Raw genomic sequence first — 27,629 nt, 5'->3', positions numbered from 1 at the left:
ATTTATATAATTAATATGATGACTTTTAATTTTAATTCATGTCAAATACAGTTATCTCGCGGGATAATGTACGTAGGCAACACACATCACGCGATTGAGGTTAGAGTTTACAAAACTTAGTAATCGGGTTCATTTTTTGATTAAAATTATGCGTAACATGTTGTTTGTTAAGTATTTGCTCTTTAGACGTTTACAACACGCATCACCTGACCTTAGGTCAGCACTTTTTATATCTAAATTTAGATTATATTATATTCAACAAAAATATATTATGTTTATTTATAGTGGTGAATATCTCAATAAATAATTATGTTTTTGAATTTGTATTCTGTCTAGACTTACTTTCTTCTAGATATATTTCTCAATTGAAACAATAAACACAAAAGAATTATTTTTGCATCAATTTGTCGATGCATTCAAGAGTTTTAAATTAGTTTCAATTTGTTTGTCACCTTAACAACGCCATAAAAATGCTTTGGACATTATTCGTGTTAATTTTAACTGTGTTATTAGTTTTATACAAATATTTAACCCGAAATTTCAAGTACTGGCAAAAGAAAGGTGTCCATTTTGTAAAACCAACATTCCTGGTCGGTAATATAGGCAGCTTATTAACCTTCAAAAAATCTATTGGTACATTCCTTGGTGATTTGTACCTCAACACTGACGCTGACATTATTGGGATATGGATCTTCAACACACCGCATTTGGTGCTCAAAAACGTCGACATTATCAAATCAGTCTTGGTGAAAGATTTCAATCATTTCGCGTTTCACGGCGTGTGCAACGATGAGAAAGCAGATCCGGTATTTTCCCGCATGCTTTTCGCCTCGGAGCCGACATATTGGAAAGCCATGCGTGTTCATTTAACACCGTTGTTTTCCAGTGGGAAACTAAAAAACATGATACCGTTAATTAACACTGTGGGTGATGATATGGAAAGGTATTTATTAAGCAAGTGTGAATTGCATTCGGGAAAAATGCGTGCAACGTTAGAACTTAATGAAGTATGCGCGAAATTTACAACGGATGTTATCACATCGTGTGCGTTTGGTATGAATGCGAAAAGTTTCGAGCATGAAGACGCAGAGTTTAGGAAAGTTGGACGGAAAATGTTCGACTTTACCATTGGGAATGCTCTGCGGGGTATAAGCTACTTTTTTATTCCATGTTTGCCAAGAATATTAAAGTTTACCTTTTTTCAACCGGATGTTAATGAATTTTGCCGCGAGGCGTTCTGGTACGTTGTTAATGAACGAGAAAAAAGTGGTTTGACACGAAATGATTTGATTGATACATTGATTAAGATGAAAAACGGTGAATCTTTAAATGAATTTAAATTTGTTGAGATAAATTACAAATTCTAACCTAAAATATATTTAATTATAGATATTATTTTTTCTCACAGAGGGCGACACTGTAGTAGCGCAAGCTATGCAATTCTTTGCAGCTGGTTTTGAGACAACCAGTAGTACAATAACATTTGCTTTATACGAACTAGCAATAAATCCACAACTACAAACAGAAGTACGAAAAGAAATAAATCAAGTTTTCTTAGAAAATCCTGCAATAACGTATGAAAGTCTTATGGAAACACCACTACTTGATAAAGTTATTAAAGAAACACTACGTAAATATCCAGCGTTGCCATTTCTGAATAGAGAATGCATCAAAGATTATAAAATACCAAACACTGATGTGATTATTGAGAAAGGCACGCCGATACAGATTCCGATGTTTGGCATCCACTATGATCCGAACTATTTCCCAAATCCGCATATTTTTGACCCTGAAAGATTTTCCGAGGAGAACAGCAAGGAAATTCCGCAGTGTGCGTACATTCCATTTGGGGACGGCCCTCACAACTGTATCGGTATTAATTTAAACTGTATTCTTTAAAATTTTAATCAATTTTACTTTTTATTTGTGTTTTAGGAGCAAGATTAGGTTTAATTATGACCAAAGTCGGCTTGCTTTATGTTTTGCGGCGCTTTGAAGTGAAAGCGAATCAAAACACACCAGTGCCATTAAACTTTGATCCAAAAAGTTTTGTTTTGCAAGTTAAAGGAGGAATATCGATCGATTTATTACTCGATTAACTAAACACACTCTATTAAATACTAGAAAGGTCATTCTCTTGGTCAAAATAGATTTATATTCAATTTCTTTGAATTGTTGTATAAAATTAATTTTATCTTTTTGTTTATGCAAAAACAAGTCGTAATTTTTTTCAATTGCATTTTGTTTACGTTAATCAAACATCGCAAACGGCAAATAATTGCAAATTAATAAACACTTCAATAATACATAGACCAACCGGTTTTTTGCCACTCAAATTGTCAATCAAATTCTGCGCTAAAACTCAATTCAACACGACAATAATACCATTAGCTGATATGACCTCTACCTTGAATGAATCAAAGTCAAACATGTGCGTGCTTCAATGAAAAAATTATCTTAAAAAATATGACATAAATTACAATAATTTGCAATAACAAATTAACATCTGTCATGATTGCCGTTTTAATTAAATTTATTATCAAAACATTATCCTTTCCAATACACTCCTTCCTCATGTTTTGATATTACAAAGCAGTTTTGTTATCTAATACGTCGACATAAGATTTTTTCAAACCCTTCTTAACCTCCTCCCACCCACTCTTACCCAACTACACACTTATGTAAGTTATTTAACGAGCGGAATCTGCAACTTTGGCGGCAATTGCGCAAAATATCACTGAATTATCAGACACGAGCTTGCTGACGAAAATATGTATTCGTGATAAACAATTAGTGCGTTATTACATGTTTTAAGACACGCGGTATGCTTAATTGAACGTTTGTAAATTCGCAAATTTGTTTTTGTTGCCATTGTATTTATTGTTACATGGAATTTTGCAAAAATTGCAAAGTAATGTAATTATTTATCGCAGACTTACATAAACAAACAGTTTTTGTGATTTTTTATCCTGCAGTTTATAAATTGAAGTGAGAGTTGACTTTTGAATCAGAAGAAAGTTGAACTTCAGTGATAACGTAAGAAAAAACATTTTTTTAAATAAAATTTATTCTGTAGAGTTTAATTCAACTTTTAAAAACTTTCAGATGGTTCTTTTAACGTCCAGTATCCTTTTGGATACTTTTTTGTTAATAACAAGTGTAATTTTTATTGTTTACAAATATTTCACGTGGGATTTTGATTATTGGAGTAAACGAAATGTGAAATTTATTAAACCAACGCCATTTATTGGAAATTTCGGTGATGTGCTTGCAACGAAAAAATCCATCGGTGGATTCCTTTCGGATTTCTATTTTAAAATGCCTGGATTAGATTATTTCGGAATTTGGGTCTTCGGCACGCCGCATTTGGTCGTGAGAAGTCCTGAATTAATCAAACACATTCTCGTCAAAGATTTCAATAGTTTCAGCGATCGTACAATCGCCAGCGATAAAAATGCGGATCCTATAATGGCGCATGTTATTTTCATCATGAAAAATCCACTGTGGAAAGCTGTGCGCGCAAAATTAACGCCGATTTTCACCACGGGGAAAATGAAGAATATGGTGCCATTGATTGCGGACGCTGGTGCAGCGATGAATAAATACTTGTACAAACAGAGTATGATGAATGATGAAGTTGAAATGAAAGAAGTCACAGCGAAGTTTACAACTGATGTGATTACGTCGTGCGTTTTCGGTGTGAATGCAATGAGCTTCGAGCACGAAGACGCTGCATTCCGAAGCATTGGTCGAAGAATGTTTAATTTTAAGCTGGCGAATGCTATACGTGGCACGGCATACTTCTTCGCACCAAGGATTGTAAGCTTGTTTAAATTGAGATTCTTTGAAAAGGGTATCAACGAGTTTTGTCGCGATGCCTTTTGGGATGCAATCAATGAAAGACGGCGTACGGGCGCAAAGCGTAATGACATGGTTGATATTATCATCGAAATGTTGAAAACTAATGAATTTGGTATGTTTTAATCAATTTATTAAATATAATTATCAATAAAATTATATTTTATGTATTTTTAGAGGGTGATGAAGCTGTTGCGCAGGCTGTACAGTTTTTTGCAGCTGGTTTTGAAACAACAAGTTCAACTATTTCGTTTGCTCTGTATGAATTGGCTTTGAATGAAAATTATCAGACTAAACTACGAATGGAAATTAAACAAATGAGGGAAGATCATTCAGAGTTGGATTATGAAGCGATTAAAGATCTTAAGTTTTTGGATCAGGTTGTTAAAGGTATGCAACACAATTAACAACACATGAAAACCAGAAAAACTTAGTAAATAACTTTTTTTTTCTTTAGAAACTTTAAGAAAATATCCAGTTTTACCATTCCTGGATAGACGTTGCATGGAGAATTACGTTTCTCCGAATAAAGACTTAGTAATCGAGAAGGGAACACCAGTTTATATTCCAATTAAAGCTCTGCATTATGATGAACAATACTTTAAGAATCCGGAAGTTTTTGATCCTGAACGCTTTACTGATGAGAATGCAGCCAAGATTCAGCCTTATTCTTATCTACCGTTTGGTACTGGACCTCATAATTGTATTGGTAAGTTTATTTCTATTAATAGAACGTTTGTATTCATATTATTCATGTTGTATTTTTATTTTCTTCTTCTCAGGTGAACGTTTTGGTCTGATGGGAAGTAAAATTGGTATAATTGAAATTATATCCAACTTTTACTTGGAATGCAGTGAAAATACCCCGCAACCTATTGAATTTGATCCAAAAAGTTTCATTCTGCAACCTGTTGGAGGATTGCCATTGAAATGTATTCCTATTCACCGGAAAATGTCTATGGCTGGTTAGAATTTATTGTTATTACATTGTGCGCATTGATTATACGTTAATAATTACTAAGTAATTTCTTTTATATAAAATGTATAAGTTGATATAAGAATTTATCCCTTTGCAATAAAAAGTGTCTTTTTAAATGATTTGCCGTTTTAATTATTAGATTTTGAAGCAATTGTTTTCATAATTTTGAAAGTAATTATTTGAAAAGTAGGGACCTCTTTTCTCCTCTCTTGACGCTTACCCCCACCACTATTTGCTGGTTGTCCGCAGGTATAGGGCACAATAGACAGTCGTGTCTGAGTCTTCCAGCAATCCTGCAGCAGGTTTCCATGTTTTCTTTTTCTCTTCGAGTCTTCGTTTCAGGTTGCTTATCGGGATGTCCAAGCTCTAACTGAGCAACGCATTGCGTTAAAAATTTCTTGATGTAATCTAACAAATTATGTTTTCAAACTACGTAAATGTTAAAACATGAATTTTGTCCTTGTACTGACATTGAGCAATGCTTCGTCATTCATGGGGCACATGGTTTTTATTACTATAGAACATAAAACATTAATCAGATATAGTCATTACATCAATAATTATATGTTGTTTTATTTGGTCTACAAAGTCTAGACTCCAAATCCAAGTGTAAAGAAAAATCTGAAAATATTGTGCGAAATGGTTTTCAATAATCAAATTTAACTAGAATAAATATATAGTAATGTAATTATTGCATATCAATTTACTCTCTCCTCGGCAACAATTTACGACTTTGGGATTAACCCACGACCCTCGGATAAACAATAAAAGTGTTAACCGATTAAGCCAAGTCGAAAATAAATAAAACTCCTGCAATCAATCATATGTCAACTTGATGTATACTACGTAGTATTGAATATTATGTACTTTTTATTTAAATAACCGTTATTACCACTACATAACAAAAAAAACAACATTCAAAATGTATAGATTCATAATTATTAATTAATCTGCAAAAAAATAATTATATAACTTTTGCAAAGCACTTAATTGTGTTCAATTATGCATGACAACTCAATACATCAATTTTAGAAGTAGGAATAAGTTTAAAAACACATAAATACACATTGATAGTTTGTTTGAGTACAAGTTTCACAAAAAGTAGCCGCCATGCTGGTCCAGTTCCTAAATTCAGTAGTGTCGTCCATATTAATCTATGGCTTGTACGTCTTGGCGGCCACAATCATCATCGGCATTTTTGCTTATAAAATAATCCTATGGCAACGGTTTAAATTCTGGAAAGACAAAAACATCGAACAAGTTCCGCCGATTTTCCCCAGCGGTAACTTCCATGATGTTTTACTACAGAAGAAATCAATCGGAGAGTTCCTCGCTGATTTATACAAGTATTCCAAAGCAGAGATTACTGGATTTTATATCTTTCATACACCGCATATTCTTGTACGGTCACCGGATATAATAAAACAAGTGTTAGTGAGTGATTTTGGTTATTTTCACGATCGTACAATCGCCAGTGATGAACGTGCAGATTCCCTCGGATCGAAATTGTTACTCAACGTGAAAAACCCGGAATGGAAGGTGATGCGACAAAAGTAACACCGATATTCACCACGTCAAAGATACGTGGTATGAGTGAACATGTTGTTAAATCCAGCAAGGATTTAATTAAATATTTAGATGAGAATCACCATAAAGGTGCATTGGAATCAAAGGAATTGTGTGCTAAATTCACTACGGATGTTATTACTTCCTGTGCGTTTGGTGTTGAAGCAAATTGTTTCAATGATGAAGATGCCCCGTTCAGGGAAGCTGGACGTCAATTGATTGATACTACTTTTATGAATGGAGTCAGATTTATGTGTTACTTTTTGTTACCGGTTGTTGTGCGTATATTTAGGGTGCCATTCTTTCATCGTGGCACCATGCAGTTTTTAAAGGATGCATTTCTGCAAACAATTGGGCATAGAGAAGCAGTTGCTGGAGGACCACGTGGTGATTTGATAGATATCATCATTGAGTTGAAGAAGAATAAAGAATTAGGAGGAGGAATTAAGTTTGGTAATAGATTTTTGGTTTTAACGGTTTCTTGTGTGTTTAATTGTGTTTAAATGTTATTCAGAGGGTGATCGTGTTGTCGCTCAAGCAATTCAGTTCTTTGCTGCTGGATTCGAAACAACAAGTGCAACAATATCCTTCGCTTTGTATGAACTCGCCTTGCATCCCGAAATGCAAGATGAAGCTCGTCAATGTGTCCAGGATTTAGTCAACAAAGGAGAAAAACTTAACTATGACACTATGTTACAGTTAACATACCTAGATCGTATTGTTTTGGGTAAATATTTAATAAATTATAGATTATCCATAATATCTACAAATATTTCTTTGTATAATTACAGAAACTTTGAGAAAATATCCATCGTTACCGTTTTTGGACCGTCGGTGTAATAAAGACTTTACAATTGATTCAGGCGAGACTATTCCTAAAGGAACACCGATATTTATCCCATCAATTGGATTACATTATGATAAAGAACACTTTCCTGATCCACATAGGTTTGATCCAGATCGTTTTCTACCGGAAAATGCTAAAAACCGTCATCCTTTTGTTTTTCTACCTTTTGGAAATGGTCCCCATAACTGTATAGGTATGAAATCATATAAAATTTATAAAATTGATAATTATTGTTTATATTTTGTGTTACAGGAGAACGTTTCGCTATGAACGCAGTGAAAATTTGTCTCTCACATCTGTTATTGAAGTATAAAGTTGAACCTTGTGTTGACACACCAATTCCGATTGAATTCTCGCCGAAATCGTTTGCTCTGGTGGCAACTAAAGGAGTTCCATTGCGATTTGTTAAATTGGTTAACTAATTTTATGCAATCTACAGAATCGTCCATTTTGTAGACCTGGTTGAGGAATCACACGAATAAAATGACATTTTAAAGGTGAAGAAATGTTTTACTCCGACTAATATTCAATGTAAACAATTTTATACAACAATACATTATAAATCAGATCGTTGGCGATCGCATCATATATAATTAGAGAGATGACTAGTATTGTGATAACATAATAGATCTATGCATGTATAATATAAATATATGAAGGTGCGAAAACCGGTTAATAACTTAAATAATGATGATTAATCAATTCAATTCGAATAAACTTTACGAGTATGTTTTAACAAGGTCATGAAAAAGTTTCTAGTCAATGGAAACGAACAACTCAAAACACAAAAGGCGCGTGTTCGTTTGGTTTTTAGATTACGCTTGTGCAAAAATCAACAGTAAGCTCACAATTCCCTACAAAATTGCTCTACACACACAATACTCAACTTGTTTATACTTGCAATCGATAGAAATATATAGAAAATATGAAAACTTTAGTCACTAATACATTAGAAGCGTTTAAAATAAACTGCTATTACTTAAATATCTCAAATTCAAACAAAAACAGACTACAAAAGTTTGCAAATATCAATATGTACATCGAGTAGTAAGTAGTTAATAAACTAATAAATATTATAAAACACAACAAAATAATCTTTCAATCAAGATTAATTTCCCTAGAAATTAATTACTTGTGCCATTCTGGACAATAATCAGTATCGTTTCAATTAATTAAGTAGTGTGCAACCGAATTCACTCAAATTTAAGCACAGTTCATAAAATAAATTACTATATAAACATTCGTTAGCTCGACTAATTCATAAATTAAATATCATTATAAAGATTGACGCCTTGAGTACGCGACATCGAGTAATAAAGCATTAGTCATTTAAAATTAGGTTATTTAAATCAACAGGACTAGAAGTTACTGTAAATGAACGCAAAACGTCGTACTCTTCTAAGCTGCAGTTCACACACGTAAATTAGAAATAATTCTCGGGTATGCGTGGTTGGGTGGATGATCATACAACATGAATCATGGACGATGAACGACGAGTTTTATCCTAATTTATAAAAACTATGGTAGTAGTTTTGTCAGTTACCACTTCTCAAATTGTTTTCAAGCGTTGCGCTTTCATTCTTTGCTTGGTATCACTCTAATTTGTCTAATTTGATCAAATCATCATTAGCTTTAATTCTATTTTACGTAGTTATCGTTGAGTTAAGTTGAAACACTTTACTTTTTTGATCGATTTCTTCGATTACATCTTACTCAGCTTTCATGCAGCCTACTAGAAATTCCTTCACGTCAAATTCCTTGCGAGTGGAAGGAACAAATACTAAGGTCAATTGGTGTGTCTACTTTCAAGCAGTCGGTAATTTCTGCTAAATGCTGCATTCGTCGCTATCATCCGACACGAGCTCGTCGCATTGCTGTCCATCTAAATCCAGCACAACATCCAGATGCGGTGATAGCGGATCGTCATCGTTGTTTCCTTCATCGAACGAGCTAAAAATTAGAACTTGGTCACTCACAAATGCATCTCACTTACATCCAACTAAAAGGCGCAAAACATGTGAAAAGCTCAAAGAAAGTTTAATGTAAGCATTGTGTACAAGGCGGCCGGGCATTCTGAAAATAAAATAAATGTTATCGCTTGTTAAAAGACTCCTCTGCTTGCGTTAGAACGGACAGACACAGAATTTAGTGTTAGTACGTAAATTTCAGCGTTAATCGGAGTGTTATCGTTACACATTGAAGATGGAAGGCAGGATAACCACCGAAAACTCTTACCCTATCAAACCCACAATCGTATTCCCTAATAACAAGCATAACAGTTAAAATATTTCATTTAATATGTGTGTGGCATAATGAGGATGGAACCAAAATTGTATGACGATCAAAATGACGATACAACTTTTAATACTTAATGATTATATAATGGCGGAACTCTGGTGATACTTACAGACTATTAGGATCATCAGTGCCTCCTTCCTCAGCGACGAGTAACTCATACTCTTCGGCGGCGTATCGATCCCAGTCGGACAACTAAAATAAATCTTAAGTTAGAGGCCATTCCCAACTTCGAGGGATAACTGCGTATAAAATCGTTCTAGCCGTTACTTTACTGACGAACTAATAAAATAACAAAGATATTTGGCACAGCAACGGGCATAGGACTAGCAAATAACAGTGACAGAGAGAGACTTACTTCAACCTCCCTCGTGGGGGATTGTTCATTGCTCTTGGCAAAACAAAAAGAAAAATTAATTCAGTGTGTCGTTTGAATGTGAGTATGAGTTCGGAATCAAAGAATAAAGCGATACTTACTTCTTGACCGTCAATGTCGTGGTCACGTTGAGATGCAAACGGATCACGTTGCTCGTGATCCAAATACTTTTCAAAGTTGAAGAAGGTGTCGAAGAAGATTGGCGTCATCTTACACTTCTTCAAATCACTCAAAGCAATTTTCCCAGGTGTTGCTGGTTTCACCATGTCTAACATTTGACACAAACAGTCCTGTAACATCATAACCAATACATAAAAATGTTTTATAAGTTAATTTATAAACTGTACTGACTTCAAAGGGTAAAGTCTCAATGCCAATCATTTCCAATCGATGCATTTGCTCCTCGTAGAAATATTCCAATTCATACATGGAAATGTATCCGTCTCCGTCCAGATCCATACATCTGAACCAATACTCGATGGCAGTCGGATGTCTTTTATCCTCCTCGCTGAGCAAAAACCACACGAACTCGCAATATGAGAGTTTTTCATCGTGCTGGGTTTTTCTTTGGCCTCGAGTCACACACCCACTGAAGATTCTATCAATAATACGTTTGGAAAGCGCTGAAAACCGGCATAGATATAAATTATTCATGAAATATGTAAATCTTTTCGACTCGTACCATGATCATTGTGTCTGGTCATGTCCTGCTTGTCAATGAACAAATCATGATCGCGATCCAGCTCCCAGAACTTGCAGTAAATCACATAGAAGTGTTCGTAGCTGAAAAACTGCGTCACCTGATTGATGTCCTCCTCCTCTTCGAGAATCTGAAGTACATTGAGTAAATTCGAGCGGCGCAGTTCTGCTACGCTAATACGACCGCTCCACGAACGATTCACGCAGTAAAATATGCGTGCGATCACTGTGTGAACATAACGCGAATGAAATTCAGTGGCTTCCTTGAGGAACGTAAGCCCTGGATGTGTTTCGACAACATCCTGTACCAACGGGATGAAATCCTCGGGACTAAGCCAGTTCTTTTTACCGCGTGTGAGAATATACACGAAACGCGGAGCTGCATCATGACACGTGGCAGTCATCGCAGTGAAAAAACCTAAGAACTGATCCAGTGTGCAACTACCTTTATCCGCGCAAGCAGCGAGATAAAGAGGTGTTTTCCAATATAAAGGTAGTTGACAAGCGGTAGTCAACATCGCGAAATGTTCACGAGATGCGCGTTCGCCGATGGTAACAAATGCGTCCATTACACGTTGACGTATTTGCTCAATGGTACCAGGCGCTCCTGGTTTACCCATTGGGAAGTGGAAGCGTGGTATGTGCACATTGCTTCTGTTTGCGCGCACATGGCGTTGCAAAGTGGTATGCGGAAGAGTCGTCGGTTGTTTCAACAACGGCTACACAAAGTAAATTAATAAATTAACTCCTGTTCAAGATATTAATACCTAAGAGTAATTAATACCTGTGGTTTAGGAAGCGGGATGACAGGACTTCTAATCCTCTTATCCAGCAGGAAGTCGCTCGGACAGCGCTCGAAAATAAGCACCCGCTCGGCAACCGAGCCCCTCGTCAAGAAAGGCCGCACCGGATTCGACTGATTCTGACGCAGGTGTTGTTTTTGCGTCGTGGTTAATTCAGGATGCGGCACTTGCTGCTCGGTACGCCTCGTGTTTCGCACGCCCCATTTAGTCGCCACTTCGGTGCGACTGATCGCTGTTTCTTCGTTCAACACGTCGCCATTTTTCAACGCAGCGAGTAGTTTCTTCTCTTCAAGCGCGACTTCGTCTACGTAGGATGACGAGGCTGGTGTTGCGGCGGTTGGAAAAGGAGATACCGGCTTAGCGCCTGGACGAGCGTCGGAAGCGGACGATGCGGTTTTCTTGACGTTATCCGTCGTGATGACGCGATTCTTCAGCGGCCACGACTGCATAGGATTGTGGTCGCTGGGCAGTATCATTTCGATTGTCTCAGCAAGTCGTGGTTTTGGTGAGATTTGTGGTTTTTGACCGATTGCTGGCTTCCCACTAGGTTGAAGCTACAGAAAACAAAATAACAACACAATTTAATATCAGTTATCTATGTAAAAAATGATAAAAAAAACACAAAAAACAAAGTTTTCGTTTATATTCTCTGTAATATCCTAGATATTCGTGATAAAAATCTAACATCGCAGGTAGTTTTCATCAATATTGAAGATTTTAATCATGCAAATTGCTATTTTGCATGTTAAACTGTTCTGCGCGCAGCTTTGTTATCTCGGGAAATTTATTAATGCATGATTTACACGGGAACGCCCGATTTGTTCACTTTAAGCATGATTAATACTCAAATTGTCATGTAATTAGGTCAATCTATACAGCAGCAAAAGGTAATAACGCGAAAGGTCTTCCAATAATGTAAAACCAATCAAATCATTACACAAATTATGTTCACCTTGACTGGGGCGGCACCATTCGAAGGACTCGCATATCCATTACTGATAGGAGCATCCACTCCATTAGTTTTGGCAATTACAGGCGAATCACCACCACCGCCGCCACCAATCTTCGTCGGTAGTCGTTTAACTAAAGAACCGGGACTGTCTTGAGTCTGCTGTGAATTCTTCTCGAACTTCTGTAACGCAAATTGAATACTGGAAGGCATAGGTTTGCCTCGTGCAGCATTCCGGGCTTTATCCTCATCGACGAAGTTCTTCACCAGTTTCTCCAGGCGATTATTATCCATCGTCGGTGACTGCGCCAGCAGCTCGATGGGTTTTGCGGGCGGCTGAGGTTTCAACATTGATCTACGCCCACAAAATGCAATTAAAACATGTGTTTATGCGTGAAATTTATTTATAAACAAAAGAGGTTTACCCTAATTTGGAAGTGTCGCCGGCTGCATGGCACGATATCAAGTCGGCCGGACCAAGGCCACGACTCTTCCAATTCTGATAGATCGCCTCCGCCTGGTCGCTAATCTGTTTCGCAATCGCCGCAATGTCTTCGTCCGGATTTCGTCGCGCGGTCGTTGCCATCGTACGAGCATTCAAACGAAAATAAAAACAAACCAAAAACAAACGGATGGATGTCGGCTAGCCGAATGATGGCATCACTTCGAACGACTCATCTTCAGACATTCAAAAACACCTGCAACACAACAAAATGAAGACATAAATTAAACGTCTTAATTCCACCTGACTTTCTCTTGCATTAAGCAGTCTCTCAACTCAACATTTCAATAAGAAATGAAACACGGATAAAAAATATATTCACTGTTAAATGTGCTTTACGCTTCGCGTAGACATTCGCGGATAAATCACAATTCGCAATTTCTTTTATGCAAATCGTTTGGATTCGCGACGCGCACAACAACGGCATCCGACATAATAAAATGCTAATTCTTTGCAGCATCCGCGTTGAACAAAAATGCCTCATACCACCGCAAATATTCATAAATTTCCACGAGAAACAGTTAGAAAAAATGTGTGTGTGCAAAGGGAGAACGTGAGAATGTCGAATGCACGTTGGCTAGTCGACCGAATGCGCTTGGCATGTCTATAAATGGATGCGGGAATGATGAACATCCACCAGATGATATAAAACCACCGATAACATGCGCAGTTATCAAGTAACGAATGCAATAAACATGAACACACAACTGTACAACGCCGACATATAATAATTCACACTGAATATTTATTCCTATTTGTAGTTAATTTCTTCATTTCATTTCATTTCATTTTGCACACAAATAAATCATTTGTTGAGAAAATTTTCTTTGTTTTTTGATTAAAAAACACACAAAGCATTCGAGTTAAATCCGTAAAACAAACGAAAAAAAAGAAAGAAAGTCATTACGACGGATTTATCCGTATCGAGGACATGTGAATTCCGTATTAGCGTGGATTTTACCTGATTTGTTACTTTCATGCATTGTTAGTCTCTAATGTTGAATGTTGATTCTATGCGTTGCTTGTTTCACACTTTTTTCATCGTTTAAAAGTCCAGTTGCACTACAAACGTGTTAAAATTGTGACTGTTTACTTAAATCGGCACATTCCAGATCTAGATTAATGTGTTTTATTTAATGCTTGGTTAATTTGTACGAATCGCACGCTAGGCACATTAAAATGAGTGACGCACATTCAACTAGGCATGCGAATTGTTGGTAAAAGAGTACATTTAACTATTTAAGTTTTTATTTTATTGACTTTTAAAGGAAGGAAATAAACAAAACACGTTTTTTACGCGCAGAAAGTTGATAAAGCATGACGCATTTTGAATATATTTATATGAATACGTAGAAAATGATGGACAAAAAAGGATTTTACTGCCCTAGTGCTACAAAAGTTTTTTGTGAGTTGTAAAAACGTAAAAATTTATTTTTCACGCGTAAAATATGAAAATATGTAAAGAAAAACGTTTTTTACATTCATCCGGTCAAAACATTATAAAAAATGCAGTGAATTTACTGCCCTAGGGCCACAAAAAGGTTTGTTATCTATAAAACTTTAGAAATTTACTTTTCACAAATAAACTCGAGAAGAAAATAAATAAAAAATATTTTTTACAGCCACCAGCTTAAAAGAAAATTAAATATGCACAGAATTTACTGCCCTAGGGCTTAAAACGCTTTTTATAACTTGGAAAAACGTAAAAGTTTATTTTCCACGCGTACAATATAAAAATAAGTAAATTAAAATATGTTTATCCCCCCGTTACGTTAAAAATGCAATGAATTTACTGCCCTAGGGCTACCAAACTTTTTAACACCTCACATAAACATAAAAGTTTATTTTTCACACGTAAAATACAATTTTGTTACACAAATTTATGCAAAACTAAAAATAATGCACAGAGTTACTTTTTGCAGCAACTCATACGTGTGCTGTATGAATATTATGCAAATTATGAGTTAATCACAACGCGAGTTGAAAAACAATGCAACTTCCGTCTGTGCGATGAATATTAACACGGTTGCAGCCAGGCGTAAATTAAAAATTCTACGCGATTTAAATATCATCCACAAATAGCATATAATTTTATTTTTTCTAAATTCGTTTTGGTCATACTTCTTTTTTCCTCATTTTGAGTCCAGAAATAAAGAAGAAAGAACTCAGTAGATCGTGAAAATAAATCGTGCACATTTACTCGTATTATTTGCAGTGGACTGCAACATATATTGAGATACCCTGCAATAATGATTACAAATGTTGGCTCAGCCCGGAAAGAAAGCAGTGAAGAAAAATACTCGGCGCAACCGAAAGCAGGAAACTTATTAAATTGTCATATTTTCTCGAGCCATCGTTCAATCATTCTCAACAGAGTTGATTCCACCAGAAGTAGCAGCTCGGTATGTGCAAAGCGTGCTCATCGTTCACTCAATTTCCGGATACATCATCCGGATTTTCCGCGTTTTTCCTATTTCCACGTCGGGCATGAGAGCTAATGACATTAATAACCGTGTTCGGATACTTTTAGCACTGATATTTTCAGTTTTAACAACGAAAATGCCTGAAATATTTCCACAACACTGGATAAATAAGGAATGAGGAAGAAGAGGTCGTGCTTGGGGAGTCGTAAAGTCGCGATCGTACAAAGGCCGAACTAGTAAAGCATAACCATAACAAAAACTGACATTTCAAAAGGAAGCCATCTTCGTTTTAACAAAACAACGCAAAACAATATTTTGACTCATCTGAGAGGCAAAAATCTAACATTTTTATTAAAATTCATGTTGAAGTTGAAGGTTAACTGGAATTTTGTTTGTTTGTAACTTTATTGAAGTAGGTATGTACTTGTAAGCATCGTGAAAGCATCATGAGTACTGCATACTTGTACTTGAAAAGAGAATTTTGAAACGCGCACGCATAATCGAGCGCGCACAGCGTCTTCTGATGTCGATGCTGAATGAGCACTTAAGCGATTAGACTATTAACCATCGGCCATTAAGTCACGAACTCACGAGCGCGCCGCATTCATCCGCCGGCGTCTATTTTAAAGCGCAATTGTAATTTTGCTCGCCTGGAACGCACACAAATCCACACACACTCATGCGCGCACACTATAATTATGTAATTGCACTCGAAAAACTCCGCATCGGGCTTCGATTTCATCGGATTAATTAATTATAAACATGCTAATGGCTTAATTGATTTTTAATTGATCGATAATGCATTGGATGTTTGGATATGGACTAAAATAACAAGTTAATTGATTTTGGGTTTTAAAAATTAATAGAAATCTGTTGGTTTAGTTTTTGAGGTTAATATAAGTATAAATAAGGTTATGTAACTAGAAATAATGAAAAATTACGATTTATTGACTGAAATTTGTGGTATTAAATGGAAAAACACATTTATTTTTATTCTAACTGCGAGATTGACGATTATTTTAATAAAAAGATTCAAAAAACGCAAATAAAAGCAAAAAACTCAACATTGACGTAATTTCTTTGAATAAACGACAAATTTTTCGTTTTCTCCACAAAATATTGACGTAACAGGCAACGCCAGGCATGATATTAGTTTATTTACAAACTAAAATGTACTTTTTACCAAAAAACCAACAATTTTAGCAAGATTTTCCGATTAATTGCAAAAACATCATAATTTTCATACAGAGAAGAAATTTCATACAAAAACAACAATAATTCATGATGTAATCTCAAATTATAGCATATATTAAATTGTTATCACCTGACTTTAGTCTAATAGTAGCACTGGCTGTGTGTCTACGACTATTTGTATTCCAAATGCAAACAGCAAATATTTGAACGTAACCGGGGCGTGCAGCAATTTCTAAACTATAATAATACAACAGGATAATACGTACTACACATGTATATTATCCAAATCGCAACCGAATTCTTCAACTCGACACGAATTCATTCATTCAAACGTGTTGTTAGCGCATGATATAAACCAAAGCAAAGAATTTCGTTTCCTAACAATTTACACTTACGAAAAAAACTAGTTCATAACAAACTTTAAAAGTATTTCCATGAATTGAAGAATAAACAAATTGAAAACGTTTTTAAACATCTCCGAATTGAAGCGATTTCAATGTCGCGAATACGAATAACTTGTGGGAGGTTAAAATTCATATCCAACTCAAAATGCTTTGATATTTAAATTTCTAAAGCACAACCGCAACCACCTCCTACACCCACATCAATCACGTTAATTTCCAGTAGGCACGCTGTGGATGAAAAAATTATGAATTATACGCGCTTCTCTGGTCAGTGTAAAAGACTTTGTGAATTATAAACAATGACCTCGGGCATTCGCCGAACACCAAAAATAAACTTCACGCTCCGCGCGTTTGATCATAATACGCGCGCGGAGAATATGGAATGTTCTCAAATGAATGAGCAAGAATAATAATCAATAAATATCATGTGTATTGTTTGGTAATACAATTTAATTCCTCTGTAACACAGGTAATAAAACGCCATTTCGAATCGAATGATTTCAAAACGGAAAGCCTACGAAATGCCATGTAATGGCGCAACTGCAACATCGAATATGAATTCATTTATAATTACAATTACATTTATGAGTCTATGAATTATTCACATTGACTAAACACGTTAAAAACAAACAAATAAAAAGAATGTGACAAGCAATCGATCAAACAAATCACAAACGGAAATTATGTAAATTACGTGAAATTTTCATGCTCACAAATAAGGGTGAAATGTAGAATAGAGTCGTGGGTGTTGAATTTAAAACTTCGAATGGCCTACATTTTGCGTTTGTTGGTTTGTTAAGCTCGTTTAGGCTTGGCTTCACTTTTAAAATGTAAAACATCCTGCGCGCGGTGGCGAATGCGTGACTCGAATCGCAAAAAATCAACTGAATGATGCCAGAAAAATAAAATTAATCAAGTAAAATAAAAGAAAAATAGGGAACAAAGCTAATTTTGTTTTTCTGAAAGCACAGATTAAGGGGCACACCTAGTGTGACGACTTAAAAAATTGCCATTTTTTGGAATTAAATATAAAGGAAACTAGTGAATCCACCTATTTAAAGTTTTGAGGGTATATTTATACATGTTTTGTGAATACACAGTAAATTTTTTTAAATAAAATATTAATTAGTTTTGAAATGACACGCGATCTCCGGCGGCGCAAAAAAAAAGGTCCTCCACTGCTGGCATGATTGCGGCCTTCTCCGTCGATAAAACCAAACAGAAAAAATTCTCCTTAAACTAAAACATATTTTCTATACAATGACCCTCGGGCGAACGAAAAAATCAAAAATTGACAAAATGGCGGCATTTTGAATAAAAAAGTTAAATTTTTCCCAAAATTTTGGTGGTTTTTGGCCTGCTAAAATTCGATTTTTGATCAGATCATAAAACTGGAGGGTCATTGTATGGAGAACTATATAAAGGAGATGCAAAAAAAATTTGATAGCGATCGGATCATTTGTCTTCGAGTAATCATGCCAGCAAATTCGAAAAAGGCTGTTTCGAGAAAAACGCGTTTAAAGATAAAATGCAACTATCTAACTGCCGAGCGGCTACATTTTCAAATGGCTGTTACTCAAAAACTATTTCAGATATCAAGTTAAAATTTTAGTATGTTGTTTTTAAAGGTATAACCTATCGAAAAATGGTAAAAAAAAATTTTCGATTTTTTGAAAATTTCACACTAGGTGTGCCCCTTAATGGATTACGGCAATGTGAATTAAAGTGAAATTAATGTGTGCGTGTATGTGAAGCAATAACAAAGGAAACATTCAACCCAGATTTTTACAAGAGTGTAACTGGAAGTGTACCACATTCGTACGAAATTAAATCGCAACGTAGTGCGAAGTAGGTGGAACTAGGTAGAACTATGCGTGCGCAATGACTGCGAAGAGTAAAAAAGCGAAAAGCGTGCCGAGCCCAAAATTAAACAAACAATTTCAACAACTACAAGCGGAGCAATGCTTATTTAATGTCTTACAGTTATTACTACACTTAAAATTACTTTAAAAATAAGTTTTTTGGGGTATTTTCAACATAATTCCTGTCTAGATAGTAAAGAAAAATGATTTCTTTCGTAAAAAAAGATAAAAACTTAAATTTTAGCAATTGTAGCTAAACTTTTCAAAAGAAAAAGAATGAAATTTTTGAATTTGAGACGTTTTACAAAGTTTAACAATTTATTGACTAGGCAGGGAAGAAAAATTGATTCTTAAATCTAAATGTAAACAAAAAACACACTTCCTTTTCTTCCTTCCCAATTTACCCCTAAATAGTAATATTAAATAATTTCTGTCGCTAAAACAAGAAGAAATATAAATTTCTAGGTAATTTTTCAATCTGCAAAATTTAAATTCTGTCCTGTATTCCAAAGTTTAACAATTTTTCTGCAAAAAACTTTTTTGCGCGAACGAAAGATGCGAGAGCATTGCGTGCGTAAACGGAGCATGAACATCACGAACAAGTTTCTTCTCCAACAACACAACATCCCAAGAAACTTTTCGCTGCAATATAAAACACATTGAAACTCGTCCGTGCTAAAACTAAAACTTGTACAACGTAGGCTGATAAATTCGCAAACTGCAAGAAATTGCTAATTAATATCCTGACTGACGTAAAACGATAAAACGCCTAAGCCACACTTTAGCCGCTTCTTGAGCAACGCGAATGCAATAAAACACAATCCGAGGCGTAAATAACTCTCTGGGAAACAATGCGCGGCCAGAGCAAATGGCACACATTCAGCGCACTTGTCGCGCATGATCAAATCGCAATGTAAACAAAACGCTCGGCTGCTAAACGGCCATAAACAATGCCGCTTTAATCATTTTAATAGCTTAATGGCATGCTGTCTGCTAAGATGCTTACGAAGACAACATCTAATCACGCATTCATGTCGCAAGCTGAGCTAAAACACATCAAAGGTGAATGAATGCAAATGGATCGATAATAAACACAACAATCGCGTAAATATGAATGGATGAGAGGCGTATTGTGAAATATTGCTGAACAAAACAGAAAAAGTAACAATAAAAGAGGTTTTCTTTGAATGAACGGTAAAAACAGGATAAATACACTTGAAACTTCAAGATTTCATCGTGGTAATTCACGTTCATATGAAACAATATTATGTAGGTACTTCCACTGCTTGCATACTAATGATGCTGACTTTTGAAACGCGCAGAGGTGGAGAACGTAGAACGAAACTTATAATTTCGCAGCACGCCGCAGCACACTAATGGCCGCTCACAAGACGCGAGACTAGAACAAAATAGAATAGAATGGAATGAACGCCCACTGGCAAAATAGCAAAATAAACGTCGCGAGCAAAGCAGCACGCATGACCCACCGAAACAAACTCCCAACAACACAACTAATTCCACTAAATTTTCTGTGTGACAGCACAACAATTTGCACAACACTCGGGTGTATAAATAGACACATTGCAACAAAACACATAAACACACAAAACAAACGCGTTTTAATGGCTGGCGACTGCAGGCGACTGGTTTGAGATGTATGATATGACGAGGTCGACACGAAAAGTGAAACGATTCATTCATAAATATGCAGTAGCAACACTAAACTAAATGTGTCTCATATCGCTCTGATTGAGTTGTTTTGTTTTATTGGGTTGTAGTCATCTAGAACTTATCATTTGCATGTTTGATTCATTTCTATTTCTATTTTCGGAGGCTGATTCATAGTATTATAATCAATAATTAAGTTTTAGTGTTTTGTTGTGTGTTGGAGAAGTTTTCGTCATTTTCTGGTAATCAAATAATTTTATTTGATTATTTAAGTGTTTATCGTGGTTGGTCAGTAATTATTGAAGTTAATCACATGAATCATGTTTCAGGTTGGTTCTAAGTCTCGCATTCTCGAGTTTCAATCGATAATCGCCGCCTAAGGCGCGTTTTGCGAATCTAATCCGTGCGGTTTTGCAGCAAGCGTTGATTAAAAACGATTAGAAATTAAATATTAAAAAAATTGATTGTAAAGTGAAATGAGAAAGTACTTTTCAAAAGTTGAAATGCAAATAAATTATTTTGATAAGTATTAAATGGAAAGTATTGTTACAATCAATTTATTTAATCTTACTCAGAAATATAATATTTTTGAAGTGAAAACATCTTCAGAAAAATGTCATTAAAAGTGCTAAAACATGAAATTTTTCAACTTTTGCCCTTGTATTCAATCGCGAATATCTCGTAAACTAAAAGAGATAATTAAGATCGCATCGCAGCGTCTTAATCTACGGTCTATTCTCTATAATATATGATAGTTAAAACGAAAATCTGAGAGATGAAATTTTAATTCATAAGAAAAAATTGCTTGATACTTTTTTTCGACGATTTTTATTATAGACCAAGAGCCAGTGACGGCCAGACTTTCGTCATTTTAGGAAAGATGAAATTTTGTCCATGTGTTTCTCCAGCACAGGTAAGAACGATCCCCAATTATGAAACCTGGATCGTGGTTCCTTTGGCAGTTAACAGCCAACAAAGATGTACAGATGATGACCTATGTTTCGTTATTTTAGCAAACTCCATTTTTGTATATTTTGTTCGTCACATTATTGTAACATGCGCTGCTCATTGCCAGTCACCTGGTATGGTTCCAACCCTAGCCAGACACCCCTAAAGTATATTTTTTTTTAACTTTTTTACTTTCGTTATATTAGGAAAGCTGAATTTGATACACATTATACAGAGAGCTATAAAACTGTGTTTTCCAGCACGCCAGACAGTTTGGTCGGTTCTATCATCCTGCCAGACGCATTGAAAGTGTTAAAAGTTGCAAAAGTTAAATTGTTTAAACATGAAATTTTCAGAAAACAGTTATCGACGACAGGGATGATTATTATTAAATATTTGTTCAAATAAAATAACTGTTCTCTGAAAATTTCATGTTTAAACAATTTAACTTTTGCAACTTTTAACACTTTCAATGCGTCTGGCAGGATGATAGAACCGACCAAACTGTCTGGCGTGAAAGAAAACACAGTTTCATAGCTCTCTGCATAATGTGACTCAAATTCAGCTTTCCTGATATAACGAAAGTAAAACAGTTCAAAAATATTATAGTTTAGGGGTGTCTGGCTAGGGTTGGAACCATACTAGGTGTCTGGCAATTAGTAGCGCATGTTATAATAATGTTACGAACAAAATATGTAAAAATGGAGTTTGCTAAAATAACGAATTTGAGGTCATCATTTGTACATCTTTGTTGGCTGTTAACTGCCAAAGGAACCACGATCCAGGTTTCATAATTGGGGATCGTTCTTACCTGTGTTGGAGAAACACATGGACAAAATTTCATCTTTCCTAAAATGACGAAAGTCTGGCCGTCACTGGCTCTCGCTCTATTAATTAATATCTCCTAAACTAAAATAGATAGCTGTCAACAAAGCTGATTATGAAAGATTGGAAAATTCTCTATCAGATAAAAATATAAAATAATTGTATTTCCTAGAGTAACAGGTCGAAAAACGCGACTAAAAGTGCTAAAAAGTGACATTTTACAATTTTTGAAAGAAAGAAATCGTTAATCTACATTGATTGGTTTATGCGTAATTAATTAATTAATACGAAAAAGTAATATTTCTGTACAAATTTAAAATAAAAAAACAGGATTGAATGATTGAGTACGTGAAAGCAAGATTAATATCGACATGAAAGTCACCATTAATTTACTTTTTGCAATCAGGCTTAGCACAAGCGTAGAAGTCACAAATTACGCAGCCAAAAACAAAGTGAAAAAGTTTAAACTCGACCGCAGAATGAATGGTACAAAGTTCATTAGTGAACTGCGGTTAGCAAAGGAGAAAATCTAACAAAAACAGACAATATAAGTGCTTCTTTTTTGTGAAAAACAAACAAAACCACAACAACACTAAGAAAAACGCGAAAATAAAAAATAAATAAACTTAAACAGAGTTTAAACCAAAGTGCTGCGATGCAAATATGTATACAGCGAAAAAGTTTACAGTTGAATAATTGTTTGGACAAGATGTATATTTGCCTAAAGTGAAAACGTTGAAGTGTCTAGCCCGGTGCCCGGGAAGCAAAACGAAGTTCACGAAATGCAACGCGACGCCGCTGCCAAGTTTCAACGACACACAAAATCGCCACGAAAATACCTAAAGTTGCAGGAAACCGGCGGATTTACTGGAATTTCAACAGAGTTCAGACACCTGAGGTAACAAAAAAATGTTTAATTTTATGAAGAATTACTTAAAACTTATATTTTATGTAATAATATGGCGAAAATGATGAAAATCAAAAGAAATAAATGTGAAAATCTCGTGTGATTTTGAATTATTATTGTAACAGATAAACTCGCAAACGTATTCGAAGTTCTATGCGTTCTATGTTTCGCGGCGTCTAAATCTCGGCAAGTCTAAAAATAAATTTTATAGCAAACACGAACAACAAGCCAGAGTAGTCGGCTGTGTAGACACACAAATGCGCTGGAAATTGGCCACTGCTACCGTAAACCAAAGTAAAGTTATAAAGAAAGCAAGCAAATCAAATTGTAAAAAATACAGAGTAAATATCAATGTTTGAGTTACCGTACAAGTTCGAAAAAGTAACTTTTCTCTAGAAATAAATCATAATTCAACAAATTCTAGAACAAAATATGATTTTTTCATTTATTCATCCATTAACACAAATAAAAAGATCACTCTAATAAGGATCTTCTCTAATTCAACGAATTTCACCCCAAATTCACAAATTTAACCACAAAATTTTACTGATTTGATAAAAAATACCGAATATCAATGTTTGAGATGTGGTACAAAATGTTAAATTCAACATTTCACCTAAAATACATCACAGTTTCTGAAATTTCGCAACTAAATAATTAATTCATCCATCAACACACATAAAATTGTCACCCAATTCCAGATCTTCTCTAATTCACACGTTAATTCACTAATTTAACCACAATTTAAACCGATTTCCACGTTTAGGCCAAGGTAACGCAACAGCCGCGTCTCTGTTCGCTGTCAATTAAAACATTATAGACCAACAGGCGCTAACGTCGTTAATTAAAAGCGTAAAAAACCTCGCGCGACAAGTTGACGTCCACAACATCTTGCTTGTCGTCGTCGTCGTCGGGCGTTGATCAGGTACCGTTCCTGCTCTGCATTAAGTAGTCGCCGATTGCTCTATATTCCGCGGTTTATCTGCGTTTCACATCGCCGAGAGGAAGTTTACGTCTCGTGAGATTCGAGCCTCGTAATTAAGCAAAACCTAAACGTCTACATCTCGTATACAAGTGGCTAATAATTAACGCAAATGCACATTCGTCTGACCCGCATCTCAAGATATTAATTTTCTAATCGTTTTCTCATATCATAATAATTATGTTTTATTTCTTTTTGTATTGAACGACTCGGTATGTGCAATGAAAATTATTGATTCGTTCGGAAAAGTTTGCTCTCTGTGATGTTGGCTGGCGTTGTGCGATGTGTGTGCATCGGTTGTTCGCTCGCTCCGTTTTATTTTTACGCCAATGTCATTTCATTCGTCGTATTTACGTTTGTCGCTTGGCTCGCACGACCGAAGACGATTTGCATTTCTCGGTGCGCGTCCCAAACGTCTTTGCACTGAGAAAGCCCGAGTTTAATCTATTCCGGACGCGATATATTTTTTATTTCTGAAAGATAAGCAAAACTATCGCCATAAAAATGTTTCAAAGTAAAAAAATCATAAAAAACACATTTTTTAAAAGAATGGCGGCATTAAAACCTTTAAATTATTAATTTTAATTAATAATTGAAACATTTTGAGTTTCGCTGGTTTTATTCCTCGTTGGCATGCGCGATGCCAAATATGATTTCGTTAAAGGGCATTGTACTGGCGATACATCCATCTCGCACACGGTCACGAGGCGCTACAAAGTGTTCGCAAACAAAACCGCCGCCCACGTCACGCAATTAACAATTAATTCGGATGACACCTTAATTCATTGGCAATCGCCGCATGATAATCAATCGTCGCGGTGGTAAAAATAACGACTGCGGAATAGCGAAATGCATGAACACGCTGAGGCAAACACACAGCCCACATCCGACCATTTTCTTTTCGGTCTATTTTCCTATTTTCTTAATAAAATAGAAATGTAGGTCAACACGGCGATACGAGGAGAAAACGTGCGCATAACTCATTTTTAGATTACGTTTTTTACAAACTTTTAATAAGAATTCCCGAGTCATCAAGTAGATCTTAAGAAATCGACGAAGAAAGGATATAAAATTATGTTTAACTTGAGAATATTTTACATTTTTGCTGAATATGCAGAATTTATAAGCTGCAATGCCGAAAATATAAAAAACAGCAATTTGTGAGTGAAGGACATGCGAAAATAGGGTAAATAAGGGGTGGCTGTGGATGTTGGACGATGTAACAACCAACTAGCGTGAAATGGGGGCGAGATCAGGCTATGAATACATGAGGGTAACACTAACCGAATGCCAAAGTGCCCCAAATATGAAACGACGAGCGCAGATGTATCATAAATTCACATAAATTGCATTTAGGAAACACCCCCGCAGTGTAATAAAATCCACACTATTTTCCTCATCTTCTTCTTCATTCTTTAAAATATTATACATGCAGGTGTAGGAAATAAACAAAAGAAAAACCCTACAAACCGAATAATAGTAATCCGAGTAGACATAACGTGGTGGCTGATAGCTCTCGACAAGACCACACAATGCGCAAGATGTAATCGTGCAGCATTCGCCATAACAACGCTAAGACTTTGCAACCGAGTGTGAAATTCGATCGATATTTACCAGCAGACGAAGAGTTCACGTATAATAAGACCAATAAGCGCTGCCAAAGTGTCAAAGCGACGATATTCTATGCTTGTTTAATGTAACAATCAAAAGCAAAGTTCGTATCGTGACAATTTACAGTTTCCTTCGAGTTTCCTTCGTGAAATTGCGATTGGCGCATGATTACCAACGCGAAACAAGTTCAACACAGATTGTTTTCCTGCGTGTATCGAAGCATAACAAAATGGCAGCACATAAATCAAGGTTAATTTAATCATTTTTCTCCCATGTTGGACTTTTCTCGTCATGCCACCAATCAAAAAGTGATTTCTAGGCGTGAGCGCAGCGAATGACTCACAAAAAGCACATAAAAATGATGATTACCAATTATTGATTGTAATAATTCACGAAAATTTTCGCATTAAATCATTTTTGAGGCGAATTCAACCTTGGGCAAATATTTACATGTGATCGCTTGTAATTGTAAACAAATTATGCAGCCAAACATGGCGGTACATGAACATTTTATTCCTCTGTGTGTTTACCACCAGCATGAACGCATGTTGCGTAACTTGTTCAGGTGTAATTATTTAAACATGTTCCATAATAGGCAATACGAGAAACTGCAAAACAAGAGTTTACAACTTTTTCTAGTTTTTACATCGGCGTAACACGTGTGACTAAGTTAATATCAGGTTCAATTAATTAATCAAAGAAGCAACAGTCATTTACGTTTTACGCTTGTGTACAGTTATACAAGTCAAAGGACACATTTAGTGAATTATTTAATATGATTAACCTTTACGTAGGCGGATGTCTGTCACAATAATTAGTGATTTTAACAGAGTTTATTGCACTCGTATGGAATAAATGTTGCTTTTACCTATATTAGAAATAAATCCAGTGAATATTCCGATTATCCGAGGCGTCAATTCCAATGTGAATCCAATATGAAGACACAATTATGATTTAAAACAATAAATTCCTCTAATTTGCAATTCACCATTTAGGAACTCGAAGAAGTTAAGTTTCGCTGAGTCTACGCATAGGAACTATCACTGATTGAGTGTTAAATTTTATGTAATTATAAATTTGTGCGTATCGCACCGAACACGCACCGAAAACTGAGAACGAAAGGAAACGCGCTGCGCCGCACGAATGACCGAGAGGAAGAACGAGCGGATGGCCCGCAGTTCGTTAGCCCGGACTGGACGACACACCGGTGCTGCCTTCTTCTTGCTTACTTTTACTCGCGACGGAGAGTATTTTCGTCCGATGAGAAAATATCATCAGGCGGCGCGCACGTCTCGCCGTATTTTCCTGATTGCACAATTGCTCTTCGGCGATTTCCACACCGCGCACACCTCTCACATATAATAAAATTTTCTTCCTTCACATTTATTTAGTTGGTTTTGTTTGATATTCGTTGATATCTTCACTTGTTTGTTTGTGTTTGTGGTTTGGTCGCACACAAAGCGGTTTGTATTTTGGTGTGAAAAAATATATTGCTATTTGAGTGTTTTGCTCTCTCCGGTACGAGCCGAGCGACGGTAACGTTCGAGTGCGAATGCTGGCGAAGTGGCGAATGCCGTCTAGCAGACGCAGACCCCTCGGACACGGACGCAAGCGAATGCAGGCGACGGCGGCACACCAGTCGATACCAAAAATGCACATGGGATGCGATGTGCGCCGTGTCGTAATCGAACCGAGAGATATTCAAGATATTGCGTAGGTGGCGACATCTGGTAGTCAGTACTCGAGTGAGTTTACTACCGACAAGTTAGTAATACTAACTCGCCAGGTCGCCAGGTGAGCTCGAGATTCTTTTCTATTGAGGCATGTAACATCTTCTTTTTGTGTGGGTGCATGTTGAAGAGGCCGTTTCTGTTTTCTGTGCAACAGGACAAACGATGAGACGCGCAAAGGCAAAATTACTACGGCTTAAT

General features: G+C 35.9%; 3 protein-coding genes across 8 annotated transcripts; 2 read left to right on the top strand and 1 right to left on the bottom strand.

Annotated features, from left to right (window-relative positions):
* The first annotated feature begins 378 nt into the window (after nucleotides 1-378).
* Nucleotides 379-2,816, top strand: LOC135795756 (cytochrome P450 6g1-like). Its single transcript, XM_065307540.1, has 3 exons — nucleotides 379-1,343; nucleotides 1,411-1,873; nucleotides 1,936-2,816. Exons 1-3 carry the CDS (start codon nucleotides 471-473, stop codon nucleotides 2,097-2,099), a joined length of 1,500 nt encoding a protein of 499 aa, XP_065163612.1. The 5' UTR covers nucleotides 379-470; the 3' UTR covers nucleotides 2,100-2,816.
* Nucleotides 2,717-7,938, top strand: LOC135795419 (uncharacterized). Its single transcript, XM_065307100.1, is given in 10 exon segments — nucleotides 2,717-3,036; nucleotides 3,106-3,973; nucleotides 4,036-4,248; nucleotides 4,316-4,567; nucleotides 4,641-4,825; nucleotides 5,921-6,389; nucleotides 6,392-6,856; nucleotides 6,918-7,130; nucleotides 7,195-7,443; nucleotides 7,503-7,938. Coding segments are annotated over 9 exon segments (3,084 nt in total). The 5' UTR covers nucleotides 2,717-3,036; the 3' UTR covers nucleotides 7,673-7,938.
* LOC135795751 (serine/threonine-protein phosphatase 2A regulatory subunit B'' subunit alpha) lies at nucleotides 7,740-27,312 on the bottom strand. 6 transcript variants are annotated; one of them, XM_065307533.1, is made up of 11 exons: nucleotides 26,567-27,311; nucleotides 12,798-13,070; nucleotides 12,376-12,727; nucleotides 11,405-11,977; nucleotides 10,604-11,339; nucleotides 10,273-10,544; nucleotides 10,023-10,211; nucleotides 9,904-9,936; nucleotides 9,658-9,740; nucleotides 9,486-9,510; nucleotides 7,740-9,200 (listed from the first exon to the last, which is right to left on the bottom strand). In XM_065307533.1, exons 2-11 carry the CDS (start codon nucleotides 12,956-12,958, stop codon nucleotides 9,189-9,191), a joined length of 2,436 nt encoding a protein of 811 aa, XP_065163605.1. In that variant the 5' UTR covers nucleotides 12,959-13,070; nucleotides 26,567-27,311; the 3' UTR covers nucleotides 7,740-9,188. The 6 variants fall into 6 exon arrangements, with proteins under 6 accessions (XP_065163605.1, XP_065163602.1, XP_065163607.1 ...); XM_065307532.1 differs by lacking the exon at nucleotides 7,740-9,200 and adding an exon at nucleotides 9,205-9,323 and having other exon boundaries at nucleotides 26,567-27,312; XM_065307530.1 differs by lacking the exon at nucleotides 9,486-9,510 and having other exon boundaries at nucleotides 26,567-27,310.
* Nucleotides 27,313-27,629: the final 317 nt, after the last annotated feature.

This window comes from Atheta coriaria, unplaced genomic scaffold, assembly GCF_025399875.1.
Source record: "Atheta coriaria isolate IRGN ID8LTWV9N9 unplaced genomic scaffold, Caltech_Dcor_3.1 hic_scaffold_7_pilon, whole genome shotgun sequence".
Taxonomy (NCBI): Eukaryota; Metazoa; Arthropoda; class Insecta; order Coleoptera; family Staphylinidae; genus Dalotia; species Dalotia coriaria.
The sequence above is the reverse complement of the archived record's forward strand: the minus strand, read 5'-3'. Positions and strand labels throughout refer to the sequence as shown.